The 12469-nt window shown below is 42.2% G+C and overlaps 1 protein-coding gene across 3 annotated transcripts in view; it reads right to left on the minus strand.

Annotated features, from left to right (window-relative positions):
* Window positions 1–12469, minus strand: part of SUGCT (succinyl-CoA:glutarate-CoA transferase) — a 684957-nt gene that overhangs the window by 40392 nt on the left and 632096 nt on the right. Inside the window, exon 13 of one of the 3 annotated variants that reach the window (XM_060020209.1) lies at window positions 11066–12259. The exons of 1 other annotated variant lie outside the window; for it this stretch is intronic. In XM_060020209.1, coding sequence (XP_059876192.1) covers window positions 12054–12259 — 206 coding nt within the window. In that variant the 3' untranslated portion in view covers window positions 11066–12053. Of the gene's footprint in view, window positions 1–11065; window positions 12260–12469 lie in introns of those variants that run through there. One more of the 3 variants, XM_060020207.1, reaches the window with a different exon arrangement.

Here is a 12469-nt window from a genome sequence, read left to right on the forward strand (position 1 = left end):
AGATAGGTGAGTCCACTGGGGAGTGTAAATACGGATCAGGTGAACAATGGTGCTCTGCCAGGTTCCCTTCCAGCTCTTTAGGGACCCTGGACTGTTAATCACCTTCTCCCCTGTATATGCACCCTTTGTTTCTCTCTACTCATTTCTTCCTATTACAAGTATCTTCTATTTTAAAAGACAATCTTGTCTTGGAAGCATATATTCTATTAGCTCTGGTACTGTACCTTCCTACCTTCTTTCCCACAAAGACTGGTCTATATTCCCTGTCCCTACTAGCTCACTTCCCATTAACTCCTCAACCTACTAAAATCCAAAACCCGGCTTCTGTCTCCACCATTCCACTGAAGCTAGTCCCCTTGGTAGACCAATACTTCCACGTTACCCATGTCCACGGTACTAAAGAAGAGGCTTTAAAACAGGTAGCATCTTCTGGATCCACTGACGCTTGCTGAAGAAAGCAGTTCTTGGTGGTTCCTTATGAAGAGGTAGTTCATATTGTGGGTACCACATTACCTTGCCTCCTGGCTACACCTGACCCCAGGGGGTGGGTGTATACCAGTGACCCAAAGACTACCAATCTATAGACTAAGAGGTCCCTGTCTAATTAGAAACATGGGGATGAATTAGCCCAACTGGAATCTGTCCTTGAAAGACTGGTCTAGAGATGGAATATGGCAGTGCAGCCAAAGCACGCAGACCTCCACAGACAGCCAAAGAGTTAGGCTGATGGTAGGCAGCCTAAAGAGAGATCACGAAGCATCTCCTACACAAAGGGATTGTGGAACCTCCTCTATGTTCCCATAGTTTTTTTCAGGAGGCAACAAGATATCCTGAGTGCAAGAGTTTATTTGTATCTTGAATGGACTTCTAGTTTCTGGACTGTCTTCCATACTCTACAAGGCCTGACTTTTCTGGAGTTCCTATTCTCCCTAAACCTGGTTGCATAACTAGGGCTCCTGTCTACTTCATTTTCCTGAGTGTGTACTTACAATAAAGCCACTATTGCTTCATAAAACTTGAAGGAACATAGTCTTTGGTAGCAAAAAGCCCACATAAGTAATAGAGACACCCAGCAGACATTATCTTATGTCTGTGATATTTGACTCTGCTGATCACTACCTCCTTCTATAAGTTCTTTTTCCCTTGGCTTATGTACAATTCTTCTTGGTATTCGAATTCTATGGCTCTGTCTTTTCTTTCTTCACTACCTCTATTTCCTCATTTCAACCCTTAAAACTGGTTATTCCTCAGGCATACCATGATCCACTTTTCTTAAATCTATCAATATATACTATCTCTCTTAATAAGTACATACATTATTCAGTCATAAAAAAAGAATGAAATAATGTCATTTTTAGCAACATGGATGGACCTAGAGATTATCATACTAAGTGAAGTAAGTCACACAGAGAAAGACACATACCATATGATACCACTTATATGTGGAATCTAAAATATGACACAGGGACTTCCCTGGTGGGGCAGTGGTTGGGAGGCACGGGTTTGAGCCCTGGTCCAGGAGGATCACACATGCCACAAAGTTAAAAAAAAAAGAGTACATACATACATAGTCATGGCTCCAACCTCCATTTAAATCCTAATGACAGCTGCTTGCCGGACAACTTATCTTCATGGCATGTCACACAAGATCCTCCAGTTCCACATGGTTAGAACCAAAGTCACCACGATTTTGCACAAAATACCTCTTTGTCTTGAATTCCTTCCATTAACAGATGATACCCTTGTTATCCTAAGAGCCCCAGCCAGTAACACAATTCTAAATACAACACGGGTTCTTTATTTATTTATTTACTGGTTGGCCATGCCACGTGGCATGCGGGATCTTAGTTCCCCAACCAGGGATGGAACCCATGCCCCCTGCAGTAGAAGCGTGGAGTTTTAACCACTGGACCGCCAGGAAGTCCACTCCATGCTTTAATTACTTCCCAATAGATCTTTACCCCGGCCCTCCTCCACTGCTGCCTTGTTCTGGTTCTTCTCCCCTGAGCCCCCCTTGATCATTGCTCCTACTGGGTACTCCCACTGTGCCTTCTGTATACCTTCCACAGCATCAACCTGCTGTACTGACAGCTGCTGGCTTCCCCATCTGCCTCTGTTAAGACTGCAAGCTCCTCGTGGGTAAAGATTCAGGTTTAGTCTCATTTGTACTTCTACCACTAAGCACAATGCTGGCATACTACAGGTACACATTAATGTTGAGTAGCTAATAAATAAATGACTAAACAAATAAAAAGTCAGACTTGCCTGCACTGTTTCAGCCTCCTAGCTGCATCAAAACCCATTCAACTAAAACTGGGAAATGTAATATTGAACAACAGAGGGGTTAGTTCTGTCGACTGAAAAAAAATGCATAACCTAAAAGTTGAGAATTAGGTTTTATTTGGTGGTCTTTCTGAGGACTTCAGGCCCGGGAAGCAGCCTCTCAGATAGCTCTGAGGGATTGCTCCAAAGGGGTAACGGAGGAGCCAGGATATACACGGGGTTCTGCAACAAAGACCAGGCAGTGGGAACATCAAAAGATTACTGTTAATTAAAGAAAATCAGACATCTCAAGTTAAGGAATTTAGCGCTTTTCTATGTATGGAAAGATGCAAGAGTCTGGGTTCATTGAAGTCATTCCTTCGGTGTACAGCTTAGGTATCTAGGGCTGGTATCATGTTCCTTCCCATCCTGAGTCCCCTCAGGGCCACTGCTGCAGGTGGCTGCAGTGGCTGAGGGCTTGTGCAGCAGACATATTTCCTCTGTAGTTCATAATCTCCAAACCTCTCCCCTCAAAAGGGCCTCTCTTCTCAAAAGACACTAGAAGACAAACACGTCCTCTTGACTCCCATCCCATCCCCTTCTCAGAGTCTCTCCTTACAAGACCTTCACGCAGCTCTTATTTGACTTATTTGGGGACTCCTACCAAACAGCGCGTGGCTCTGAAGTTAATGGCCATAGCTAGTACTGTAGAGCTGTGATGACCTCACTCGTCAAGGCTCTGTTCATTCCATATGTAGGGAGGACCTTTACTTTTGCACACAATGGGGTTGCTGAAGAATGGCCTTAACAACCTCCTTAGTCTGAAAACTTGAACTGTTGTCTTCATGGGCCATTGGTTCAAAAGGAAGGATTTGTGAAAGAGCTCGAGGAACGAAATACTAGTATGATGCCTCTTTACCTAAGTTAATCCTAGACTCTGTTGATGGTAGGAAATCCAGTTACCTTTTGCTGTGTGTGTGTGTGTTTGTGTGTGTTTGTGTGTGTGTGTGTGTGAGAGAGAGAGAGAGAGAGAGAGAGAGAGAAGGAAAGAGAGAAAGGAAGAAAGGAAGGAAGGAGGAAGGAAGGAAGGAAGGGGGAGGGAGAGAGAATACATGTACGAACACAAATGTACTTGTATGCGTAGAATAAAATATAGAGTCACCATTGCCCATTTTGATTTGCCCCCACTAACGGAAAAAGGTATTAGCATATATGGTGGAGAAAAATAGATTTATATAAAATTTTACATGAAAAACTATAGATGGGAAAAATAATATGAGCTAAAATTTATTTAACACTTATAATATTCAGATACTATTAAGAACTTTACAAGCATTATCTTTTTAAAAATTCTTATAACAACCTTGTTTATAGATAAGAAAACCGAGCCTCTGATGTAGCTGAGTCACTTGGCAAAGTAACAGAACCAGGATTTAAAATTAGGTGGATTCATCTTCAAATCATGTTTCAACAGCTATAACACGCTGCTGATCAAATTTACCTTATCAAGTCCAACTTGCTAAGTTTCCAGATAACAAAACTGAGGCCCAAAGGTGTGAAGCAGCTTGTCCAAGGTCACACAGTTGGTTAGGGACAGAGTCAGGACCAGCCATGAACTACCTACGGGTAGCTTGCCTAGCCATGGAAACACGTGATTCCTGAAGACCGATAACAATGAATAAGAAAGAAAAGTCTGGAAAGTGAGCAAAATAAAGTCAGATGCTTTCCGCTTCTGCCTGACTTTGGGATGGCCTGCATTCTGTTTCCTATAAAATTGCCAAGAGACAACAAATACACTCGTGGGAAGGAAAAACAGTCTGTTTGAATGACACATACAAGAGATATTTTTGCATAAAAGCAGGGAATTGGGCCACTTACAGCCTCTTAAAGATCAAAAGGCCCTTGGAAGAATGTTCTTCCTCACCACCAGCTCCTTACCCCAACCCACAGCTGACTGACTTCCTTATTAGGCTTGGACAATGGAAGGGCAAAAAATTTAAACCAACTAGGCCTTGTGAAGCTCAGAAGAGTAAGGCTTGGGGAATGGAGGCAATGTCCCCTGGGAGCATGGCTGGAAGTAGACCGTTTGGGCCATGAGGGTGGAGACAGTGCCCAAGCACATGGAGGCCTCTGTATTCAGACCTGGCTGAACACAGCCCTCTCAACTCTAAGGCTTCCTAGTTTTCTAGATAGCTCTTCCCACTTGTCCGAGACCCCAGGCTTCTGCTGCAGGCTATCTGATATCCTCCACTTACAGGTGAGGCTGGGGGCCGGTCTTCAAGAAAGGAGTCCTTCCAATGCTCCCAGCAGCTCTCTGGGACTTGGAATCCACTGCTAAGCCTACTCCAGTGCTTTCCCTTGCTGGCAGACAGGGTAAGGACAGGGTGGCCTAGGGACATGTCCAGTATAGCTATATGGCCCTTCCACCCTTTCATCAAAACTCAAACTGCCCCCAAGTTAGCCTCTTCATGGTACGGAGCTTCTGTCTGGCTGTCCAGCTCCCTCCCATAGACCCTTCCTCAAGGGCTATTATCCTTTCCTAAATCTCAGCTCATTGACTAAGTTTTAGTTATATGACCTGGTCCTTGGGCAGTCTGCTTACTTCTGCTGAGAAACTGAGTAATTTCCTCCAGACTCTACCTGCCTTGGCACTGAGCTCTCCATGGATTCCTCCTCCTCAGTGGCCCTGGTTTACTGGAAATCTATCAGGTGAGGCCTCAAATGCTAATAGAACTGGCCTGTGGGTTGCCAATGATTCTCTCCAATTTGTGAGATTATAAAGAAACAGTTACTGCAACCGCTGCTAAGCTCCCATGACTTCTACTACTACCATTACTAATTACCATCCTTTGGGTGATGGGCATTGTGCTAAGTGCTTTGCATGCATGAACTCATTTAATCTTTACAACTTTAAGAGGGAGGTAGCGGATATCCATCTTATTTCCATTTGGTAGATCAGGAAACTGATATGTAAATGGTGAAGTGGTTCTACATGGAGAATAGCTTAGGAGTCTTCTGAGATATTCATCATCTCATCCCTTAAGGCAGCTGGGCCAGACTCTCTGGCCTCTGCCTCAAGCAGCCCCAATTGTTTACTCCAGGGTTCTCACCCCAGCATCTGTACAAATATTATCATTTTTAAACCTATTCCATGACATTAAAAATGTTGCGAAGCCCTAGCTTAAGCAACTTGGTTAAGTGGTAGAGCCGCTCTGAATTCGAATCTGTGGAAATCAGAACCTGAGCTCAAGACAAACATTCATAATGATTTTTTTCCTAGTGAGACAAATAAAAGGGGAGGGAGTAACAAAACCAAGATACAATTCTCCAAGGATGAGTATAAGAGAGCAAGATTAATCAGAATCACCATAGTTTCAGTAATTTTATAAAATTGAGAGAAAAGAGTGACAAAGTCCAGAAAAGAGAGGAAAATCAGGTTGAAGAGGGAGGTTACAATGATGATGGTTGAGAGGAGAAGGCTAAACCTGTCTTGAATAGAATCTCAGGACTCAAAGAGTTCCTCAGGAGTAAGTTACACTCAACGTTCATAGAAGCATGGACAGGATAAAATAGATTTAAAACAGGGTGGACTTTGGGGTGAACATCTGTTAAGTCTTGACCACGAGTCTCATGAAACCCTGAAATTGACTCTTCAGGACCACCTGGAATCCTTTGAGAACAAAACCCTGTCAATACTGCAGGGTTTAGACATCCTCCTTCTTAAAAGCTGGAATTTAGTCCAAAATCTCTAGCCCTAGGTACTTATAAACTTGAAATTTCTTTAAGCTTTTAGTTTTATTCTATAGACAAAAGATCTCATTAAACTTAGTGGTTTTCACTTGGATGTTTGATATTTTTGAGGGTTTGGAAGTATATCTACTCATTGCTTCTCAGGAGGTTCCCCAAATGCTTTCCACGATGCATGCGCTGTCTCAAGGAGCCTTTTCTTCTCACTGCTCTACACTTCTGGTGTTTGTCTCTGAGGCTCCTTAGATAACATTACACACACACACACACACACACACACACACACACACACACACACACACTGATTTTAGACCAAGTCAGAGCAACACCCTCATTTTATGTTACTACAATAGCTTGATAATACACATGGAACCATTTACTATGTTCAAAAGCAAAGCACTAGCATTTTTATATTACAAGCAACCCCAAAGGAATATGTGCTCTTTTCACAAGGACGTGAAACAAATGACAGCTGCCATTAAGTCAACTGCACAGAAGAACTATTGATTCCTGACAGTGGAGGCATTAACAGTTTCCTAGGCTGGATTCACGTTTGGATGATACCAAAGTGATTGCGCCCCAAATGGTTTCCACGAACTTGAACTTTGTAAGAAAAGCTTCGAGAAGGTTCAAACCAGTCTCAGTGTCTTTGTCATACCCTCATGGCCACAAGAGCTTGCATATACCCCTCTCTGCATAAAAGCAAGTCTCGTTGCTTTTAAGGTGTGGTCAGGTTGGGGGTCAGCTTGAGGTGAAGTGGAGAACCCCAAACATATTTTGGCTTCCAGACAGGAAACCAGCAAATGGTTTTCTTTCTAACTAAACCCAAGTAAGAAAAATGTTCACGTCTGTTTTGATGAATGAGTTATTCAGAAGCAGTGAGTTCATCTGTTTTGGCGTCCAGAAATTGGTGAAGGCCTACAAAAATAGTAAACAATGCCTTTCTAGATGTGTGCCTCAACCCAAACAGTATGTTACATGCAGCCAGCCAGAGTCTACCCGTGGACATACCAGGATGAGTCCCACTGTAGCCAATGAAAATTATGTGAGAATTTCTGGGGGGCAGAGTTCAGCTAGGGAGCTATGCACGAGGATCCAAGGACAGGGTTTGAGCCCAGAACTTAGCTCAATGGGTTGGATGCATGGGACTTTCAAGACAATGCCTTTTTTCTTTGCAGTCTATTAACTAGCATGCTTCATGCAGGCATGGGAAAACTGATCCAGGAGCCAGTGAACCCTAAAACTGTCCAACTGTCTGAAGCCATACTATAACAAGACAGAGTCATTTTACTTCTGATGTGTGCTTTCGTGTAGACATATCTAAGCTGACCACAAATAAAAGTGAAAACAGATCCAGGGTAAGTACAGCAAACAATGGAAAACAAATGGATTCTGGAGTTCAGATGACAAGACTGGTTTCGTATGCCCCCATATTTTGCTTTTTTTCCCCTAAAACTGTTTTCTTAGCATTTCTAGCATTATTAATGGAATTAAATTATTCCACATGGGTGCAGAATCAGTCCCACGCTGCCAACATTTGTTCTCTGCACTCCAGCTGGGAGAAACACGGCACTTCCACGACAGCGGCCCTGATCTTTTATTACGGCAATTTAGGACTCGGTGTTTACCCATGGGAAGGTGGGCATCATTCGGAACATATAAATGACAAGGACTTTGTTTGTGAATACCTTATCATGTTTTCTAACAGATGCTTTCACTTAAGATATTCAGTCCTTGAATCCCCACAATGTTGATTACACTGAAAGAATGTGTTTGTTTGTCTGAGAAGGGCAACTGCCTGGACAGTCATGTTCTTAAGAAGAAGAAGGAGGGCAATCCCACTCTTGCCCCCCCCAAATATAGAAACAGATGCAGGGCGAGGTGCAGTATCCCCTAGATTCCTTCTCTTAGAGTTCACGTTATCTAAGAAATACTTATGAAGCATCTTTTACGTGCCAGCTACTTTTCTAGATGCTAGAGAGATAGCAATTAATTAAAAAATTACCAAGGGACCTCTCTCACGGAGCCTACATTCTATTTGGTGTGGAGAAGATAAACAAATCTATCAATACTTCATTGCTCAATTCAGCATGTGCTTACATTTTTGCTCAGCATCTCTTCTCCAGCTTTAAGTCCAATGCTAGATTTCTGCACTAGGTGTATAATGCTGCCAAAACGTGTAAGCTTTTGGAAGGCAGGATGAGAGGTCTAGGTGCCTTTCTTTTCCAGGCAATCATCAATTCCTAAACGATTATGATCAGCGTCTTTGAAACAACGAACAAACTACTATTGTCTCAAAATCTCGTGTTCCATTTAGTCACTCTACTATATGGATTGAATTCTGTGCAGTGAAGTGGATCTTTTTAAATGACTAGATGGAAAAAGTCATAGAAATCCCTCTTTCCTTCCTCTTCCAAAAGCAAATGTAATCAATGCACCACTCTGCCCACTATGGATTGTCATAATATGCTGTATACTCTCAAATAAAACGAGCATTTGAAAAATACCAAATGCGATAGCATGAATGTGCCAAAAACGGTTTTCAATTTACTGTACGATTTTCTTTAGAGCTACTGCTCGATTTCTTTCGGTTCACCTAAAACAAACCTCTCCCTAGGTGCGTGACTATATTGTGTATGTGACTATTTATATAGCTGGCAAAAAAATTAATGATAATAGTGCCTACTGTTTTTAATAGTTCAAAAATCTTATTTTGGAAGATACTCTTGTTTCCTTCTTGAGGATGGAATAAGAAGACACGACGTGAGGGAAGGAAGGACCACAGGAAATGTGATTTCATTAAGATTTAAATGAAAATGTGTCTTTCTGAGGCATATGGCAGGTAGTTAACGACACAGGCTTTGGAGTCAGAAAAAATTGGCTTGACTCCTGCTACACCAGTTGTATAATTTTAGGCATAGATGAACCTCTCTAAGATCAATCTTCCCATCAGTAAAATGAGAACGTTTTTCTTATAGAGATAGCAGTTGTGAGGGTAAAATGGAACAACATCAAATGGAGGACTTGGAGCAAGGTCTGGCATGTCTGTAAGTACTCTATACATGGTAGCTGCTTGTTATTATTACTATCATCAGAAATATTGTTATTTTATTTTACTATTACATGATAGAGAATCTTGCTTGATCTTGACCACGTGCAGCAAGGAGAAGAAAAAGTGTAATAGAAAAGTTTTGTCTTCCAAAACAAAATTACAATTGAAAATAAAAATTGATATTTTTATTATATCTCGCTATGATCAACAACCTGGACTAAATATCTTTTTAAGAGAAACATGAACCAATTTCTAACTTCCCATAATCAGGGAGTGAAAGTTAACATGTTTAAATGGAAAACCATAAGTAGTCTTTTAATTTCATTCGAATTTCTTATTGTAGCGAACACGAAATAGAACAAAAAAATAAATGAAATCCAGTCATTTATAGATCTTCTGGTGCAAAGTGGGCTGAACTCTGAATAGGAAGTAGGGCAAATGGTTACACTGAATGTCCCCACTTTGAGCTTCAACTTCACAAGAAGTTGGCTCTTCAATATTGTGCTTTCTACCAGCTAGCCGTGAAAGTATGTGCTGCCCAAGGGACGCAAAGGATGCCCAGTGGTTTTATGGTGGGTATTTTTAATAAGCCTGATGACATGTACAGCTTCTGTATATCCCCACTTGATGGGAGTTGGGTTATCCTCTTGGTTCCCCAGTGGGTCTCAGAGAGGAAGCTCTTCTGCTTACTACTTGGAATCACTAGGACACATTGGGGGAAGGTGTATACACGGCTTTAAAAATGACAAAGGGGAAGTCGGAAGGATTTTATAGCCTGAACAGAAAACCTAATCCATAATGAAGGAAAAGGGGGATCAGAATAGACAGTAAATGTAGACCCATCAGTAGAAAGAGGCTTTTGAAGTTTTAAAATGCTATTTTGGTGATGATCAAATTGAGAAGGCAGAAAGGAGACAATCTGAAAGTGCGTGACTGTGTGTGTGTGTGTGTGTGTGTGTGTGTGTGTGCGCGCGCGCGCGTGTGTGTGTGTGTGTGTGTGAGTGCTGACACCACTGAGGAAATTTCCATAGGGGATAGAGAAAAAATTCATTCACCCATTCTCTACAACCCTGCCTCTCACAGCGTATCTTCAAGTCATTTGTCTGGTCTAGTTTGAGATGACTAAGTGATGGGGTTTCCAAAATGTTCCCAGAGAGACTATTCTACAGTCTACAAAATTTCACTGTTTCCTCTTATTTAGCTTAATTTTACTCCACTTCAATTCACTGTTTCTATTCAAGGGGGAAAAAAAGGAAGCCTGTTCTTTAAATTCATGTCATAGGAAACAGTTTCTGTTTTCTTTTCATTTTAATGATTGGGTTTCTCTGAGGCTATGCCTAACGTTTGCTAGAAGGGATACAAGACTATAAGCCAGTTCTTTTCTGGTTCAAAAGAGCTGTACTGGCTCACGTGTGAGGTCAAATCCTCATCGAGCTCAACTGTGAGGGCATTTTTAGTTGCATCTACCCTGGCTCATAGGGGCCTGAAGAACATCTGATAAACCATACATTACATAACATCTTTAGGGTTGCTTTTTTCCCCATTCCTATGCCCAAGATACATAAATAAGAGTTTAAAGTTCAGCCCAATTTGAAATGTCCACAAGCTTTCATTTCTAAACTTACTTCCTCAGAGGAGCACACTGACATCTGCTGCATCTCCCAGAAGAAGGGGCATCCTCTCTTGAAAAAAATCAAGTCTTCATTTTCCTGGTTAAGATCTTAGACTATTGCCAACTTCTTCAAACGCCTTCCCTCACTGCCCAAGTGAAACCTGCCCAGGAAGATGAACTTGAATTCTACCAAGTTTCTTATCTAGGACACCTCCAGAAGACAGGGGAGAGGTTTAGGATAAAATTTTAGTTTCTTTCCATCCTCTCTGAAATAAACCAAGCCTGTGAGTACAAGGCACAGGTCTCTAATGAAATATATCTCAGGCGCCCTCAAGATGCTCTGAATTGATGGGAGTGATTACATTAATGTAGACCCCAGGCTCCAAGACATGCTGGATCAGAAACTCCTGCAAATGGGGGCAAAGCTAGTAAATGCCCTGGGGGATGTGTATGCACACTCAAGCACGAGGACCTTGATGGAATCAAACTTTTTGACTCCACCCAGGAGAGTGTTTAGAAACTTTTGATATTTATGCACTTCCTTACATGTGTTGTCTTTCCCTTTTCCCCTATGTATACTCACAATGGAACCATCCTCCATGCGGACAGCTGATCTGGTTCACATGAAATGCAGACAACCAGAACCGTGGGACTGCTCTAGGTCAGCATAGCAAGGGAGTTGGGAACATGAAGCCAGCTGCCACTTACTGGCTGTGTAACCTCAGCCATGCCGTCTAACTGCCCGTGTCTCGGTTTCCTCATCTCTCGAATAGTAGTAATAATAGCAGCTACCTCATGGGCTAGTGTAAGGACTATATGATTCACTTAATTAGTATTTGTAAAGGGCTTAAAATAAAGCCTGAGATACAGTAAACCACTCTCTATAATTGCAGACACGGTAAATTTAGGACTCTGTGGTTTCAACGTCTGTACACAGTATAGCACCGTCTGTAAACCCTGTACACCTTCTTGGGTAGAAAATAAAGAAATAGAGAAACCTGAATCTACGGTGAGCAGTGGCAGAAAAAAAAAAAAGCAAGCTTGGTCTCTGTGGAATCTAGAAGGAACAGCAAAGACCTTACAAGAACATGAGTGCAACGCCCCAGACGATAGACACCCTCAGACAAGGCCACCCCTACCGTTCAGGGCAGAGAACATTAGCAAGAGGCTGCCAGACAGCTCAGACCCCACCATCATGTAAAGGAGAGGAGTACATCCTGCTTTTTGGCTGGGTAGGCAAGAATGAATCTTCGGACACTCAGGACAAAGACTCTTGAATGTCAGAAATGAAAACCAATGTCTGCCTGGAGCACAGTGTCATTTTCGAGGCCCACGGTGACTAAAGCCACCCTCGCACTTGTGCTAACAAAGAATGCCCCTTTAGACAAAAAGATTCTGAAGGAAATCTTGCTGATTTTCCGGAAGAGAGTCCTTCCTAAATTTGTTACCTGGCTTTGTCTGTGACAGGTTCGCGATGGTAATGACTTTTTCGCGGCAGGTATTCAGTATTCTGCTTGTTTCACAAACTTCCATCACTGTGTTTCGCAAGCTACTGCCAAGGGTAAGGCTTCTCCATGCCAGGTTTTCTGAAAAATTAATAAATCTACTGCCATAATCCTTACTGCCTCAACTGACAAATGTAATAAACGACAGGATACAAAACCCAGGTTTCCTAATGGGATTGCTTCCCCCCCCCCCCTTTTTTTTTCTGTCTTTGACAAGTTTTACAGAGTAGCACTTCTGAGACGTGGTCAAGTGCTATAAACCTAATCCTTAGCAATTTCCTCCTTAGCTCA

The sequence above is a fragment of the Delphinus delphis genome, chromosome 9, assembly GCF_949987515.2.
Source record: "Delphinus delphis chromosome 9, mDelDel1.2, whole genome shotgun sequence".
NCBI classification, from domain to species: Eukaryota; Metazoa; Chordata; class Mammalia; order Artiodactyla; family Delphinidae; genus Delphinus; species Delphinus delphis.